Source organism: Heliangelus exortis, chromosome 5 (genome assembly GCF_036169615.1).
Source record: "Heliangelus exortis chromosome 5, bHelExo1.hap1, whole genome shotgun sequence".
Classification (NCBI taxonomy): Eukaryota; Metazoa; Chordata; class Aves; order Apodiformes; family Trochilidae; genus Heliangelus; species Heliangelus exortis.
Window position 1 is genome coordinate 15,621,387 of NC_092426.1, and position 17,060 is coordinate 15,638,446.

At 40.9% G+C, this 17,060-nt stretch overlaps 1 protein-coding gene across 4 annotated transcripts in view; it reads left to right on the plus strand.

Annotated features, from left to right (window-relative positions):
- ITPK1 (inositol-tetrakisphosphate 1-kinase) overlaps positions 1 to 17,060 on the plus strand; it is a 154,360-nt gene that overhangs the window by 91,767 nt on the left and 45,533 nt on the right. For all 4 annotated transcript variants that reach the window (XM_071745732.1, XM_071745730.1, XM_071745731.1 and 1 more), the window contains one exon: positions 2,756 to 2,873. In XM_071745732.1, the coding sequence (XP_071601833.1) occupies positions 2,756 to 2,873 (118 nt within the window). The remainder of the gene's footprint in view (positions 1 to 2,755; positions 2,874 to 17,060) is intronic.

The following is a 17,060-nucleotide window of genomic DNA, read 5'->3' on the forward strand; positions in this document are numbered from 1 at the left end:
TTCTTTTTGACCTTAGATTAGTTTGTTGAAGTCCTCCACCCTCTAAATGGCTTCTGGAAAGCAGCCCCCACCTCATTCATGTTCATTGCTTATTTCCTGTTTGCCTTACAGAGAGTTTTTTGGAGGCTCCCTATGGCAACAGGATGAGAAATCAGTCAACTGGAAAGTCAGCTAAGACTTCTATTGGTGCATTGCCTGATGGAGAATGGCCTTGAGATCATCCCTTCATGCCCGTTAAACTTTGTTATGCAGTGTCAACCTTACTGCTAGGATGATCTTTTAATACAATTTCCAGTTATTATAATTATAAATAAAGCACTGTGAAATTCCCTATAGAAGGCATAAAAAAACCAAACCCCTCTGGAAATACTTAAAATAACATGAGCCAAAATAACAAGTGGAACACACCTAACCTTAGGGAAGTGAGGATAGTCCTCAGTGCCAAAGTGAGGATCAGGAAGATTCGGGAGTTGCACAAGGAGCTAGCAGAGGGGAAAATAATTTCTTCATTGGAGGGGAGTGAATGGCAGGGAGGCCACAGGCAGTATGCATATGTATTTGAGGGGAGGGATTAGTATGTACAGAGCAGGGACTGGGATGGAAGTATGGGAAGCTTGAATTTAAGGTGGAAGCAGAGACTGGTCAAGGAAAAGGGATGGTCAGCATAGTGTGAAGGAAAGAGGTAGTGCATGCATCGGGGTGTTTGCTGCCAGGTCTCTGCTGAGGTCACGTTTCAGAGCTGTGACTTGTTCAATGAAGTTACCATGTGTGCTTACCTGCTGCCCCACCAGGGTGTTGGTTGTCTGTAATTTGCTTGTCCTTTTGGTGTACTCATGGTGATGCACACTGTGGTAGCTCCCGAACTTTTAATCTGAGGAGGCACTGAGGGGCTAAAAGAGCTGTCCTGTCATGCTTTAGGTATGTTGGGATACACTAGTACACTTTTGTGATCAGCAAGTTTAAGCTAATGCCCTAATCACTGCATAATCCTAACTCCACAAGGTGTCTTTTAGCTGCTGCGTGCATGTATGCATAGGCACAGGTAGGTGTTTAAGATGCATTAGGAAACAAATTGCTCTATCTCTTAATAAATAAATCTCTTCTGTATTTGAAAGCTTCTGGAGTCCCTGGAAGTACTGTGGGGGCAGGAGACTCATGAGAACTGTATCTGTATGTTCTGGGTATTAATGACTTCAAGCCATTAACAAACCCAGCTCCTGCTCCAGGGAGCAGAGAGGGTTATTATTCAGGCTGCACTGCAAGGGTGAGACAATGACTGGGTCTGACAGTCTTGATGACTGGCTGTGCTCTACCCCTTACTTTTCCCAAGTGGCAGCAAGTTGGAGCATATCTTTGGGAAATTCACTCTTAGTATTCTGCAGAGATTATTAAATACATCAGGCACACATCTTGCCACTGAAGGATGCTTCATGCCCTGTAAGGAAAAGCGACTTGTGTGTTGTGTGTGATGCAGGGGGTTCATAATCCCCCTTTAGCCAGCCTTCAGTTCAAATTATGTGGTCAGCAGAAAGCAACAGTTTGGCAGTGCTGGGAGGAGTCAAGGGAGTGATGTCCCTTGCTAGGAGCAAAGGATTATGTTCTTTTCTCTCCACCTCAGTATCTAGCAAAGTGCGTCTTATGAGGCCACCTCATCGTACCGGTATCTCATCAGTATCTTTTGGAGTATGTTTTGTTCTCCAAAGTAACCAACTTAAGGAATTAGAACTTCATGGAAGTCTATTACTTACAGGAGCATTTACCATGCACTTACATTAATGGATTTAAAGAAATGAGTGGAAATGTAAAGATGGCTTTGTAATGTTGGGTAAAACAAGGGTAGATGCTGACTTTAGAAATGTTCATCTGATTTTTGGATAGAATAATATGGATGCTTGTCCCACTGATGTTACAGGACCTAGTTGAGACAGTGGTGAAGGAACTCAGCTTCTGTTCTGAGAAACAGAAGGAAGTTTTGTTGGGCTTGCAAGGGCATGGCAGCAGTCTGGGTTCATAGCCAAGATGCAGTAGTGTAGTCATGACCTCGGGGATTGAGAACTGATTTCCCCAGATGAAGATCTGTGAGAACATTAACTGTACTGTGTTCTCGTAGTCAGGAGAGGAGAGCATGAACTTCAAGAAGGAGCAAGAGAGATTCTTTCAAAACTCAATGAAGACACAGTAAGGCAGCAATCTCTTCAGCTCTGCCAAGAAAAAAAAATTTAAAAAATCCAGCTCTTATCATCCAGCTCTATGCACTGTCTTCAGCCCAGCTGGAGGACAGCAATAATAGCAACGTTAGAGAACACAGATATAATACTGAGCTTAGTTCAGACAGTTGTGATATTCACATGCAGTGATTCAGTGCAAGGCTGGCCCCAAGATAGGACTGTCATCTTTCTTTTCCTAATTGCTTTTTTCAGTCCTGCTCACAGCTGTTACTGTGGCACTTTGCCACTGGCTCCCTTCTGAGTTGATGTGGTTGCAGCACAGGTTTCACTGCTGATGGTGAGTCCACAGGAGAAATTTACCATCCTAAAGCAGTTAGGTGTCATATTTGTGTTAGTTTCAAATGTCAATGTCTAGACCGGTGACTTCCTGTGCTGCCAGTGTCTCTTTGCCTCCCCTTGAAGATTAGCTTGGCATGGAGGTTTTCAATGTTGTCTGTTCTCTTAACCATGTCATTACTTTTCTGCATTCTTAAGCAACCTAATGCCTTTTTAAAATTTTTGTGTTTCCCTTTGTATTTGTTTTACAGGAGTACATTGATGCTCACCCAGAAACCATTATCCTGGACCCTCTTCCAGCTATCCGTACACTTCTGGACAGATCCAAGTCTTATGAGCTAATTCGGCAAATAGAGGCATACATGCAAGGTAGGACAATACCTGCTTCCCTTAAGGATTTTACTGTGACTGGAGAAGGAAGCAGCTGGCTTCTGGAGGCTGGATGTGAGGTTTGAAGGAGTGGATTTGGGCCTCTTGCCTTCGGTCTCTTCATGGGACCACAAATACTGCAGTAGTCCTGTGCCACAGGATTGTCCTCTGCAATCCCATGCTCTTATTTTTCGATGTACACATAGGAGGTTTGCATCTGGTTAAAAATATGATGTGGATTTAATGGGATGAATGTTTTCTACAGTGAGCACTCCCAGAAATCTTCTGGCAAGCATTGTCTTTTTGTGTATGTTGGTAAACTGAAATGACTGTACAAACCTAGCAGCTTGTCATAAGAATCCTGAGGCCTGAATTTGGGGGAGATTTATGGAAGAAGGAAAAATTGGTTTTGGAAAGGACTGAAAGAAATTAAATTGCAAATAGAGCTAAGACCTTTGAGAAGCACTGGAAGCCTATTTTTCAAGTTAATTGTTGGGAGGAACATAAATACACTTCAGGTGTTGGCTAGTTACTTGTCATAGATTGGTGCCTTTAACTGGCATTGTTTGAGTCATATTCCCACATTTAGAAGTCATGCCTTTTCAACCTCAATAAAAAATGCAAAATATCTTACAGTTTTAACCACTGTAACTGCTGGGATAAGTTAGTCCCTTTTTACTTCTGTTACTGTCTATTCTTGAAGCATTTATTGGCTTTTGAGATGAAATCTAGAGTAGCTCTTGAATTAACTGTTTCATATATTAGGTGACTGTACTTATGGGAAATTCTGTTTCTGAACTATATTTTAATGGGGCATTAGTGGAATTACCATGGTGATTGTGATACTGCAATCTTGATAGGAGTAAGAAACTCATCAATTTGTGTTTTTATAAATGTGAATATACAGACTGTTTGCATCAGACCTGCCTGGCCCCATTGTCAGTGTCTTTATGTAAAAATAAGTGCAATAACATGCAGCAATCTCCCATGACTTTTGGAAACCCTTTAGGAAAAAATGTTAAATTAGTTTAAAAGGATTTTGTTTTGGTTTTGTTATTTCTGTTTTTGTGTGGGAGAGAGGTGCTGAAGGAATCCTGTGCTCTGAGGAAGCCGTTAGCATTTTGTTCTGGCGGCAGAGAGATTCAGTGGGGGGTGTTTCTTTTCTTAAATAGCTATCAGTATTATTATTGTTATCTCTATGAGAACAATATGTTCAGGAAAGCATCCAGATTTTGCAAGTAGTTTGTCTTGTGCATATTTTGTCATCTTCTTACCAAACTGGTAAGAAAAAGAAATAAATGCTTAAGGATGAAAAAGAACAAAGTAGGTTTATATTCTTTTAACGTTGGCACTTTAAAAAGAAGCAGTTAATAAAGTTGAGGAATGAGGTAAGGAGAAGCTTCATCTGTTTTCACTGTCTGCTGCAGTGTTTGCTGACCATTATTTCCTACACCCCTGTGAGTATCCCTGCACTCTCCTCCCCCATCTCATCTTATTTCTGACATATAATGACAGAGACCTTGAACCAACTTTGTATTTAGCAGAGGAAATCTCTGGAGAGCTGAGTAATTGGCTAACTTCTTGTTCTGGCCTAAGTAGATCAGCTTCCATTCCCACACATAATGATCTGCAGTGAGAAAAAAGTTATATTCCTCTCAACAGTGTCGTGGGTTTTTTCCTTTTCTTTTACTTGCTGAATTGTGTTTTCTGCTTTGCAGCTGTCATGTCATATCCCAAGGCCACAAGCTCTTAGAAAACTCAAACAAGAAGTTGTACATCTATGAATAGCATGAGGAGCTATATCTTTTTTGTTCTGGAATTTCAAAGTGTAAGTCACTACTAAGAAAATAATACCCTAGCCTTTAGCTGTAACTAAAGAGCCCAGTTTATCACAGGATGCAATATGATGGGTTAAGATCAGTGCAAGGGATTACCTCTTCCAAAGGAATACCATAAATGCTATAGGGTTGAATGTGAAAGGAGAAATCTTCTGTTGTTGAAAATCTTTCAAAAGAAAAGCCAGTGTTTTTTTGTAGACCTATTGTGGCTTCAGGTGATACATTACCTCCATTTGAGTTGTGTTTTAAAGTAACTAAAGGTGAAGTCTTTATGATTTTTGGTTTATCCTTCATTTCAACCCTGTAGACCTTGCAGTAGCTGTATAATTAAGCTGAGTTAAAGGGGGAGTGGCCACATTCTTTGCTGAATCCTCTTCCCTCTGTGTTGCCTGCACCTTTGAAAATAGCAGATATTGCTGAGGTGACTGCATTCTATGGCAGTAGGGACCCATGTTCTATAAACAGATTGGTTTTAGATCTAATTATCTTTCAAATATCTAAGTGATATCTTGCCTGTCCTTTTTGACAGTGAATTCTCCATGCTTGCTGAAAAAGGAATCCATATTTGAAATGTCTAAAACTGGGCATCTGGACATCATTGAGCATTTGGACATCATTAGGTTTTCTGGAAGCCTGTAGCTTGCCCTTTATTGAGTCAAGTGTCTGAGTGATAATAAGTACTTTGATCCAGCCTCCTGAGAACGGTTGGAAAGATGCTTTGTGGCACACTCCTTGTCTTTGCTACCACAGTCTCTGGCCACTAAAGGAACTGAGGAAAAGAAGTAGTAACTAGGAAAGAGTTGTACATGTAGTCTGAGGGGAACCACAGGCTTGAACTTGGACTTACCACATCCTAAACTTACTGTATAACCACTTGGTCCTTGTGGAAATACTCCTAACAGATTTAAGAATCGTTGAGGTTGGAAGAGACCTCTTGAGATCATATAGTCCAGTCTGTAGGATCCTCTAGACCAGGTTGCTCAGGTCCATGTCCACTGGCTCCACAGATGGAAGCCACACAACCTCTCTGGGCCACCTACTCCAGGTTTCACTCTGAACCTGGTGTGCTGGAGTGCAACCAGCAGTTGCTGAGGTTGTTATTTTCTTCAGTACAGATCTCCCTTGGAAGGAAATGGGACTCATCTGGAAACAAACAAACAAACAAACACTTTAAGAGCTATTTTAGCATTGATTTTAATGTATTCTTTTTTTGAAGCAATGGTCTGGCCAGGGTTGTGACTTCCTCTTTTTCCGTTCTCTGTTATTTTGAGTGCAAGCTCTAAAAGAGCTAGTAATTCTGAAATTCTGTGATCCTGCAGCCTTGGAATTCAAGATCTGACATTTTAAATTATGCTTAAGATGGTAGTAGTTAATCATGTTGATTAGGCACTAATGAACCTTTTTACATTATGTTCTTAGTTTTAAGATTAAAAGCTTCTAAAATTTCCAACATATCTTACAAATAATAATATAACTGAAGGAATTTAAACTAAAGCTGAAGTATACATGATATTCAGGGCTCTACCTAGCTAGTGTTCCCATCTGCTATTCAGCTTCCTTTACTGTCTCAAGTGTTTGAACTTCTGATATTGCAGGTATCGATAGTATTTGAACTTCAGATATTGCAGACCCTGGAGTTCATTTCTAGGTCACCCTAGAAGTAAGAACTTCTGCAAAAGCCAAGCTGTTACTCTGAATTTTTCTCTATTTTAACATTTTTTGAAGTCTAGGAACTCTTTGTTCATGACACTCTAAACAGTATAAAAGTGTTTAGCTGTGGTATTTTCATCTCAGCATGTAGTAAAAATAATTTATGTTTGTTTTTTTAGTATTATATGAAATGCTGTAGCTGTTGTGTGCAATGTGTACACTTCTTTCTGATTTAGAGGGATATTCCAGAACAGATGAAGACATCCTTCTATTTTCCTTGGATTTCTTTTTATCAGTTTCTGTCTGTCTGTCTTAGAATTAAGAAACAAACAGCTGTTTGGTTTTGCGACTTGGGAGAGAAGCTCAACACCATTTAACAGGCTAAGGTGTTTGATTTGGTGTTCAGGGTTTTCTTCTTGGTGCTGTTTCTGAATTGCTGCATTTTGTGCACATTTTGTGCACAACATGTCACCTTTGTGTGCCTCTTTCTTCTCTTGACACTCATCTACCTGTCCCTTCCCTTTAGCTGCCACATTTTTCTGTGCTGGAGCCTCTTTCCCAGATATACATACATATGCTCAGATACAGTAGTATCTGATGACAAGTAATCTGTGTAGGCATTGTTGAACAGAAATTTTAGATCTGTTATTGAGTATAAAAGTAGATATTTGCAATTCAGTGCCAAAGTAGGTGGTCAGGTCTTATTTTTTTTTGAAAGTTATGGAGCATGTACATTGCCAGAGTGGTGCATACTGAGAACTTCACAAAATCAGGCCACCCAGTTGAAAGTGCCTGGAAATAGCTGTATATACATAGCTCTGGGCATTCACCTTTTGAAACTGTGGCCTACTTTCCAGAGCAGTTTCAGTCAGAGGGAATGGAGAGTAGTCACACAGGTCAACTTCAGGCATCTGCATCTGTATTTGAAGCTCCTATTAAAATGAAAACAAGAGTCTGGTTTTAATTTAAATCACCCACCTGGGGCTCTCTTGTTTATGTAGGGGCATATCAGTAAAGCATTTAAGTTAGAGAGTTGATGTTAACTACTGCAAATAACTACCAGGTTTTGGATGCAAAAGTCTCCCTTGTTGACTGTATGCTCTCTTTCCACCAAGAACAGATGCAAACAGACATCTTGTTACCTTGCTCCAAGTGTGATGTATGTTCACTCACTGTGTTGTAATTTCTATCCAAAACTAGTGCACAAGCATGGGTAGAAGTCATTGGAATGGAATCAATATTCTCTGTGACTGCAATGACTTGGTCCAAAGCACCTGAGCACAGAGGCTGTGCTCTGTATCTCTGGCAGCACTTGCTGGGTCTCAGCCCTGCTCTGTCAGACTGGGAAGACTCTGGGACTTGTGACCCAGGGAGGTGTCACCTGACATCTTTCTCATAAAAGCTCATTCATTCGTCTAGGAGGGGGTTTACAAAGGGACACAGACAGTTGGTGTTAAAATAAACAAGCCCTGACTTTGAAGTTTAAAGTAGATAGGTGCTTCCAAGGGACTAATCCTGTCCTGAGAGAAGTGGCAAGAAAAGAAAGTGGGAAGCTCCAAAGGGGTCCTGGAATCTTCTCTCTTGTTCTATTGCTTACTCTTGTTAAGGTAGTTTACAAAAGGATTTTCTGAGGTAAGAATGCTGAAAGTTAGCCATTTATTAATCAGAAAACCAGACTCTCCTTTCCTGTCCTGTGTCTCCTTCCCCATTCCCAGGTTTTCACTATTTTGAGCTGTCAGCTTGGTCCCAGCATGGTCAGGAGGGACCAGAATGCTGGGGACCTCTGTGGACTCGCCCAGCCAGGAGTGCAGTCTCTTGGCCTGCTGCTTCTGGCCTGGTACACACACACTGGTGTTGTTTGAGCTGACTCTGCAGTCCAAAAGACACAAAGCTTGGAGAGTAATAAAGAAAATATTTTTGTCTCACAGAGTGCCAGCCAGAACCCCTTGCACCAACAAACAATTTTCATCTTTGATCTGACTAGCCTTGGTGGTCACTGAGCTTTCAAAATAAGACTGTCCATGAAGTTCAGATGTTACTTTGGGGTTCACTTAGGTTTAATCTTAAATCTTGTGTACTTTTATGGCCAGATATGGGGAATCTACATCTTGCCTTTAGTCTCCTTTGCTTATCTGAACCTAAAAAGAAACGAGGCTTGTTTTATCCATGTATTGCATGCCAGCATTGGAAACTTTTGTTTTAGATCTACATGTATCATTTTAGAGCATTTGTGTACTTGATAAAGCTGAAAAGATGGAAAAGCAGGAGTGTTTGTGAATTTCGTGATTGGAACTTGAGTGGATCTGAATAATGACCAAATTTGCCTTCATGAGGTAAAGATACAGTTCCTGACTGCACTTCATTGTCATGAAGTATTGCTAAGACATATCCAGTTTGGGTCTGAAGAACAGAGGATAGATTAATTCTTGGCAATCATTGTCTCTGTGGAATTAGGAAAGGAGGAGCAAGGATTCTTCTTGTCATGAGGAATTCTTCACTGGATAAATCAAATGTTTTAAAGTCAAGCACAGTTTTAAGCTATTCAGATCCTCTTGAGCAGAATTTCCTTGGCTGGCATCCAGCAACAGAAGATACTTTTCCCAGCTCTCTAGGTGCTTGACAAAAAATAAGGAAGGGGCAATAAAAGACAAATTGCTCACAGTATCAATGGCAGACTTAGAATACTTTTTGCAGCAAAATGTGTCTTTTTCCCTGATGGTTCTACTCGTCGTAAGATCAGAAGTCAAGAAATAAGTCTTGAAGAATAGGATGTTTCATCATAGCTGGAAACCATGACTCATCTGGTAGAACATTATTCCAGTTCTGGTACAATGTGTTTGTGTCACTTTTGCTGCTAAAGGAGTTTATTTAAGATGTGTTAGAGTATTCTAGCATGGACAAGGCAGGTAGCATCCCTCACATTTCCTCAGAGAAGTATCTAGCCAACATGTGACACCCCTAGTTAGATTCTAATATCTTCTCATGAAGAGTCCAGCAGGACCTTAAGGCTTTATTCAGGGTATCATGGGGTCAGCTGATGGTAACAGGACCTGAGAGGTCTATGAAGTGTGGTTGATTTCCTTTACCAGGACCTCTACCAAGACTTTCACTTATCTACTGGCTTTATGCAACTGTTACAATACATGAATGTATCAGCAAAGAAAAGCATTGAAGCTTGTTGGCCTTTGTGTTCCTTGATGTCAGTAGTTGGTTCTCTCTCATAAGTTTTCCAAGTGGCTTTCTGGAGTTAGGATGGAAGAGGCTGCGAGTGTAAAGGTTGACTAGGGGGACTTGAGATGATCTGAGTGTCTTATATAGTTTATGACTGAGTGAAACCAAACCTCTGTGGTCAGTTGCTTGATAGTCTTCCCAAACAAGTTCATTTACTTGTTATTTTCATTTGTTATACTATACAACTGACATCTTGCTTTTCTTCCTATTTGTGGCACCCTTCTTACAATAGTGATTAGAAGATGCTGATACTTTATTTTCTGATGTGTAAATGCTACACATGGTGTGGAAACAGAGAATCAAATGCATCCATGAGCTGTTAAGGCTGTATGGAGACAGTCAGCTCTTGTGTAATCACGGTTAAGGTCACTCTACTGCGTTTGTGTAAAGGAAACAAAACTGATGCTGCAGGAAAGAGTGGTAGTGTTACAGGCATATATTGCATTCTTTCATACTCTGTTTGGTGGGCAGGGAGCATGTTTCAAAACTCCAGACATTTTGTAGGGAAATGTGCAAGTTGTGTAGTTCTGTACACCAAGAGTGAACTTTTGCTTGTTTAATTGGGTTAAAATACTCTGGATTTTGTGTCCCCCAAGTGACCCTGTGAAAAAGTCAGATGATAGATGCAGTCTCTGGGGCCCGTAAAGAAATAATATGGTCATCTCACACATTGTTAACCTCTGTATTGACTCACTGCTCAGGAAAGACCTCAACATTAGAGTGGGTAGCTCACTGGAAACTTCTGCCTCTCTGCCTCAGTAATCAACAGAGATCATGCCAACACAATCAAACAAAAAGATTGGCCAAAAATAGCATTGAAAACACTGAGCGTACAATTATGGAAATGAAGCAGTTTCTTTCTCCTGAAGACTGTTTTCAGTTCTGCTTTCCTGAATTTAAAAATGCACATTAGAAAGTAATCATGTTAAAGGTGTTATTCTTAAAAAATGATGGCAAGATGACGTAATTATGACTTTTTTCTTTGATAGCTCTCTTCTGCTCCCTTAAAGCCCACACAAGACCCTGTAAAGCAAGGGAGAAGGTTGTACATAAGGGGACAGAACCATGGGACTATGGGGCTGGCACTCCTAATAGATATCAGGGACTTAATGGTACTGAACACCCTTTGTCTGCTAGCTCCTGTCTTACTAGAGCGTCAAGGAGGTCATCCTTCAGATCCCATTGGTATATTATCTGGGACAGGGTGTAACTTAGCACACTAATTTTAAAAAAAAAATAAATTAAAACTCTTTGTTTCATTTCCGCCCTTGCTACCTGGCAAAATCATGAGGAAGACTTACCGGTTGCAAAATTCATCTCTCATGTAAATATGAAAATGATTGAACAGATATTGTTTCACAGGTCTCACCCTCCTGCCCACCCTAATAAGCCTGTATCATGATCAGAATAGATGCAGCTTTCCCAAGGAGGGAAGTGAGCCCTCGGCTGTTACTGTGAGCACATTAACTTTAGAAGTGGCATCAGGATTCCTACATGAGGGGAGTGTTCATATTTGGGTCCTTTTTAATCAGCTTGAAGATGCCGTGGGGGTGTTTGCTTTGTTTCTGAGAGCCAGTGAGAAGCCAGCAATGAAATCAACCCTGCAGTGACCCAAAGCGTCAGTCTTGTAGCCATCCACCCCACACGTGTCTTTATGGATGTGAATATTTATAATAAGGTTCTTTTTGCCAAGGGATGCTAAGGATACTATGCAGGCAATGACAGATGCTAATGTTCAGAAGGAGCTTTGTCCTTTCTGATTTTTATTTTATTAATGTTTGAATGTCCACTCAGATCTTGGTAATATGGAAAGGTTCAACTTCACTGAAGTAATTTCTTCACAAAAACCTAAGAGTTTATTCTATCACACCAGCTTACTTAGTCACTGGTGTGTTTGCATGACAACCATCCAAGTGAGTAGTAGGCACACTGAATATGAGCCCTATCCTGTGTGAAGTCCTGGTTTGCATCTAATAAAATTAATATACATGTAGCTTTGTGGGCAAGACATAGGTTAATGTAGCTTTGAGATCTGTACTGCCAGTGCAGTGTTTCATTTCATCCAAATTTGCAGGGATAATTTTCTTTTCTATTAGTCCAATTTGCATTACCTGATGTTTCTGAAGAAGTGTAGCACATAGAACCTCAGGGCAGGAGCCGGGCATTTTTGTCCTCTATTGTTGAGAGGCTATTGTAGTGCTGGGACAAACTAATGGAGTAGTTACAAATCTCCTGTTCTGGAGGCTTCATGAACAGGTTAGACAGACAAGCATCTGCCAGTGTTAGGAGTGTTTCATCTTGTTGGAATGCAATGGGATTGCAGTAGGCAGCCTGGTGTGCTCTTTTCTGATGTTGTACTTCAGATTTAAAAATGTCAGCTACTGACAGCGTGAGCCAGGGAGCTTAATGAAGTTGTGCTGCAATGTTAACAGACCCATGTCCTGTGCAGGGCCAGCACAGAGGGACACATGTAGCATTTCTGCTTACCTGTGCAGATGGAAGAGCTGAGCAATCTGAGTAGTCTTGGGCTCCCCCTGGGGCAAATTCTCCCTGCGTCTGTGCATTCAGACCTGAATACATTTGTGCTCCCTTACAAAAGCAGTAGGATTTCATAGTCATTACTTTGGCTAGACGACTTCCAGGCTGTAGCTGGCTTCATTCTGCTTTTTCAGAGTGAAGAAAGAGGAGCTGTGGGCTGGCTGCACCTGTTCATGGGGATGTGGTGCTGCAGGGGCAAGTACTTCTTCCATGGTGGAGAAATCTGTGGAATGAGCTTGTCACTTGCTTCAGAAGGGTGAGGCAGCCGAGCTATGCATTCCTGAATCTGCAGGCTGCTCTTGCCTTGTGGCATTAGGCAACTGCACATTAAATCTAAAGCTATAAATTGTGTAATTTGCATAAGATATTAGGCAGAGAAGCACATTGGGACAGATGCTAATTGCTGATTTGGAAATCCTCACAAGCACTTGCTAGGCAATAAACTGCAGTTACTTCAGTACTGGGCAATTAGTGTTGGTTTTCTAGAAGGAGAAAAGTGTGTTGCGCCAACTGATTTCTTGTGCTGTGTAATCTCCTGATATTGTTGTTGCTCTTAGGGACAGTTTTTTAGTTCCTATTTAAGGAAATATTTTTTTTAAACCTGTTAGTTTTGGCAGGAAGGCAGATAAGGTTCATGAGGAGTGGTTCCAGCAAGAAAGCTAACCAGTTCAAATGCACTTTCCTTGTGTTTTGTTGCAGGGAAATGAATTCTACCATAAATTCTTTAGCTTTCCATAGATCTGATCTAGATTGTTGTGCAGGTACACCAGATTGCAGTTGGGCTTTTGTTTGGTTGATTTTTGTTTCCTTTGCAACCTGGAGTCTGATACCAGTTTAGGGGGGAGTAAAATCTATGCTGACACCTTATTACATTTATCATGAACTTTGGCACTGAGTTCTCTTATCAGTTCTTAGGCTGCCAGTTTTTAGAGCTGCTAAATCTTGAAATGTGTTTACCTACGTAGCAAAAGTGCTATGGGGAGTGCAGAGCTCAACATTTGCTAGGTTTTGTAGTGATTCTGAATGTTTTGTCTTCCCACACTGCCCCAAAATGTTTAAATACTTTCCGATTCTGTGAGTTGTTTATGAAATACAGGTAATGCTGTAAGTATGATGCTTCTCCTCAAGGTCCTGTGCTGTGGGAAGGTAAATATCCTGAGCACTAGAGCTGATTGCCGTTTAAAGTGAACATTTATAATGAACCTAAAAGAAGTGGTTGAGAGTGTCAGTATTTTTGAGATTTCTGAATTTGGAGAAGAAGAAAAGAGAGGAAAATAACTCTCTTCCTCATCTTCCCCTCCCACTCTTACTCTGTGATTTGTTCACCTGAAAGTCACTGGGAGAAAGGCAACTTGTTCTTTTGGACATTTGTATGAGATGAAATTAGAGGAGCTTTGCTTTATGCTTCACTGAAAAGCATCTTGCTTCACATCTATGATGAAAGTGCAAGGCATTTTGGCTTGCCCATTTGCTTTGAACTTAACGTTAAGGACTTACTATAGTTGTAAACTAGATACAAGTAAAAGTAAAACACAGACTGTGCTCAGGAGTGGTAAGAGGCTGGAGTTTCAGGAGAGTCCCACAGAGGAGAGTCTGGGGACTTGGCTGCATGAGGTGGGTTGCTTTTCATTCCTTCCAGTGAGTGACAATTCTGTTGTGGATGCTCTTGCACAACTTCCTGCGTGGGAGGAGAGAGAAACTCAGCAGAAGAAAGCACCTTTATAGTCTGTATAGCTGCATCCATCCAGGTGTTGGGGCAGGGTTACCATTCCAGGTTGTAATTGTACCTCTGGCAGGAACGGCCCCGTGGATGCAGCTCTTTGCAAGTGCACACCTGTCCTGAGCCAAGATCATGCAACACTTTGCCTCTTTTCTCTTGCCTTACTCCTTGGAATGATTCTTTTCAAAGACACTGTTGCGAATCAGGACAAATCCTTTGTGAAACAGGCTGCAAATGTGTGACCACTGCCCTTCAAGAATCTTATCTTTAACCAAGGAGCTGGAACAACAGTGATACCTGTGCCAAAGGCACAGCTGCTCCCTGGAGGCAGGTATGGATGGAGGACCTTCCATGGTTGGTTTGTGAGGTTTTTCTGCTATCAGATGCAGCAGCAGTAGCCAGCTAAGGTCTTGCTGAGGGAGAAGCTGAAACAGTTTCAACAAGTGGTAAGTGTGTGCCTGTTAGGCTTCCTCCTTCCCCCAGAATACAAAAAAGGGAGAGCAAGACAAACAGACTGGTTACACACAGTAAACCCTCCTTTTTGGTTCTTCCTAGAAGGAAATAGGATTTTCTGTTAGTTCAGTATCGAGGCTTATCAATATAGAGAGCATAGCTGGGCTTAGCAAGTCAGGTTTTCCCCCTGCTCCCCACCTTGTTAGAAACACTTAGCTTGGAAAAGACCCTTAAGATTGAGTCCAATTGCAAACCTAGCACACATCACAATTGTTTGGGCCTGGCCATCCAGCATCCAGGCATTTTTTTACCCAGCAAAGTGTACGCCTGTTCAAGCCACAAGCAGACAGTTTCTCCAGGAGAATGCAGTGGGGAATGGTGTTACAGGCTTTGCTAAAGTCAAAGTAGGCAACATCTGCAGCCTTTGCCTCATCCATTTGTTGGGTCACCTTGTCATAGGAGGAGATCAGGTTATTCAAGCAGGACCTGCCTTTCATAAACCTTACAGACTGGGCCTGATTGCCTTGTCCTACATGTGTGGTGTGATGATACCTGCTTTGTAACCTTCCCCAGCACCAAGCTCAGGCTGACAGGCCTGCAGTTCACCAGCTGATCCTTTGCTGGCCCTTTTTGTAGATTTGCATCATGTTTGCCAGCCTCCAGTCAACTGGGACCTCCCCAGTTATCCAGAATTGCTGATTGGTGATGAAAAGTGACTCGGTGAGAACTTCTGCCAGCTCCCTCAGTACCCCTATTTGCATCCCATCTGGCCCCATAGACTGCTGTGCAGTAGGTTGCAAACCGTTTTCCCTGGGGCTTCATTCAGCTCCCCATCCCTGTCTTTCATCAGGTAGGTGCTCAAGGGCCTTAAAACATAAATAGTTAAGAAACCCTACTAATTTTAAGTCCAAAATGATTCGCAGTAAGGTTTACCCACAAAATGAAGTACCATCTTTTTAACAACACAGATTTCTGCCTGCACTGGCCATTTCACCATTTATTGGAGCCCTGTACCTTACCACAAATAAAACCCAACTCATACTGAGACAGAGTTGGGATTCAAAGTTTAATAGGCATATATTGGATGAGAATCACATCTGGACATGCACATGCTTCTCTGAAACTTATCTTGTCTTATCTTTCCTATTTTTATCTTTGATTTACAACAAGAATTTTATCTTTAAGAAGAAAAAAACCCAACAAACTAAAACAAAAAGCAGTAGTCATGGTTCTCTATCTAGTTCTAAAATAACTTTTCCCCCCCCCTTCTGTTTTAGGAGCAGGAAAGAATCCTGAAACAAAATGTATTTTCTAAATGCAAATATACCAAATTTTAGGTAAATTTTTTTTTAGCCGTATAAGTCAGTGAAATGTATGGGATCATCAGTGTCTGTTTAGTTGCAAAGTAAAAGCTTGTCTGGAACCAAAGAGTAAAACAAATGCATTTCAGACTGAATTTAATGTGTCTCATGTACAGCTGGTTTTTATCCATTTTCAGTTTGCACTCGTGTGCACTCTTTGCTTATAATATTATTTTGTCCAAGATAATTTCTTTTAATATCTTTCCGTCTTTGGTTACTCTTTATCGGAAAATTATTTTTTCCTCTTGTAAAAGCAGATCCACATGCACTGAATATTTGTTCAGGCTTATAGGGAAGTTTGTTTTCTTTTAAAGCTAAAGGTAAGTAGGCTTCCTCTTCTCTTCTTTTTTGACTTTAGAAAAACAAATTATTTTTTTCAAAACATTTCCTGGTTTATGCTTTGCTGGAGTTATTTTTTTCCAGTCTGTACACCATGTACTACAACTTCTAAAGACTAAGGTGTTGATGTGGGTTTTTTGTGGCTGTAGAGCATGTAGTATTAATCTGTGAAGTGCTCCATCATTGTCTCTATTAGAGCAAGGGTATCGTGTCAGCCAGGAAGGTACAGAGAGAGATTTGAAGTTGTTAAAAACAAATCTGTGGAAGTCCACTGTGTTGGGGCTTGAAAGGCTTGATCCTGCTCCAAACTTTTCTGATGGTGCTTGGGTAGGTATTAATCTCTCCACCCCCTTGTTTTTTCATTTCACACCTCTGTCTTTCATGATTTCTGTTTGTTTGGTTTGAAATGTCTCTGAGAGGAACATTGCCTCTTATCATGTATTTTACAACAGTGCTCAAAATGCTCACCTTCCAATGCCACTGCAATACATATGATCCTATGATGTTAGGGGAAAATAGTGAGGCTTCCACGGTGTCCACATAGATTTAAAGAAAAACTCTTCGAAACAGCATTTAGTGAAAGCTAAATTCTGAGCTATGACCTGATTTTTTTAAACATTCAGGTTTCATCATTGTTTTGAAGCCTGCTAAAAATACACTGTACTGATATTCCCACATATAGGTAGTTATATAAATCTTGCCATAAATAATTCTTGTTCACTCGATCATTATAGAAATGTCTTGACGTGCAGTTCATAAGGGATTTGCTCAGAGCAAACCAAAATTGAGTAGGAAAACAGATTAGAATGAGAGTTGCTAGGCCTATTTAGATCCTCCTTTTATAGCATCATTTTAATCATTTCATGGCTTAGTTTATAATTTCTCCTATATCTACTCAAATCTGAAGAGAGCTGTCCTGGTTTGCGGAATCCACCTTAATTCATCAATCAGCTGTGAAGTACAGAGGGTTGGTACTGCTACTTCAGAGTTGCTTGCTTTAAAAAGCTTTAAGGTAAATATCTTAACAGTCTGCCATGGTGGTGTAAGCATAAGGAAA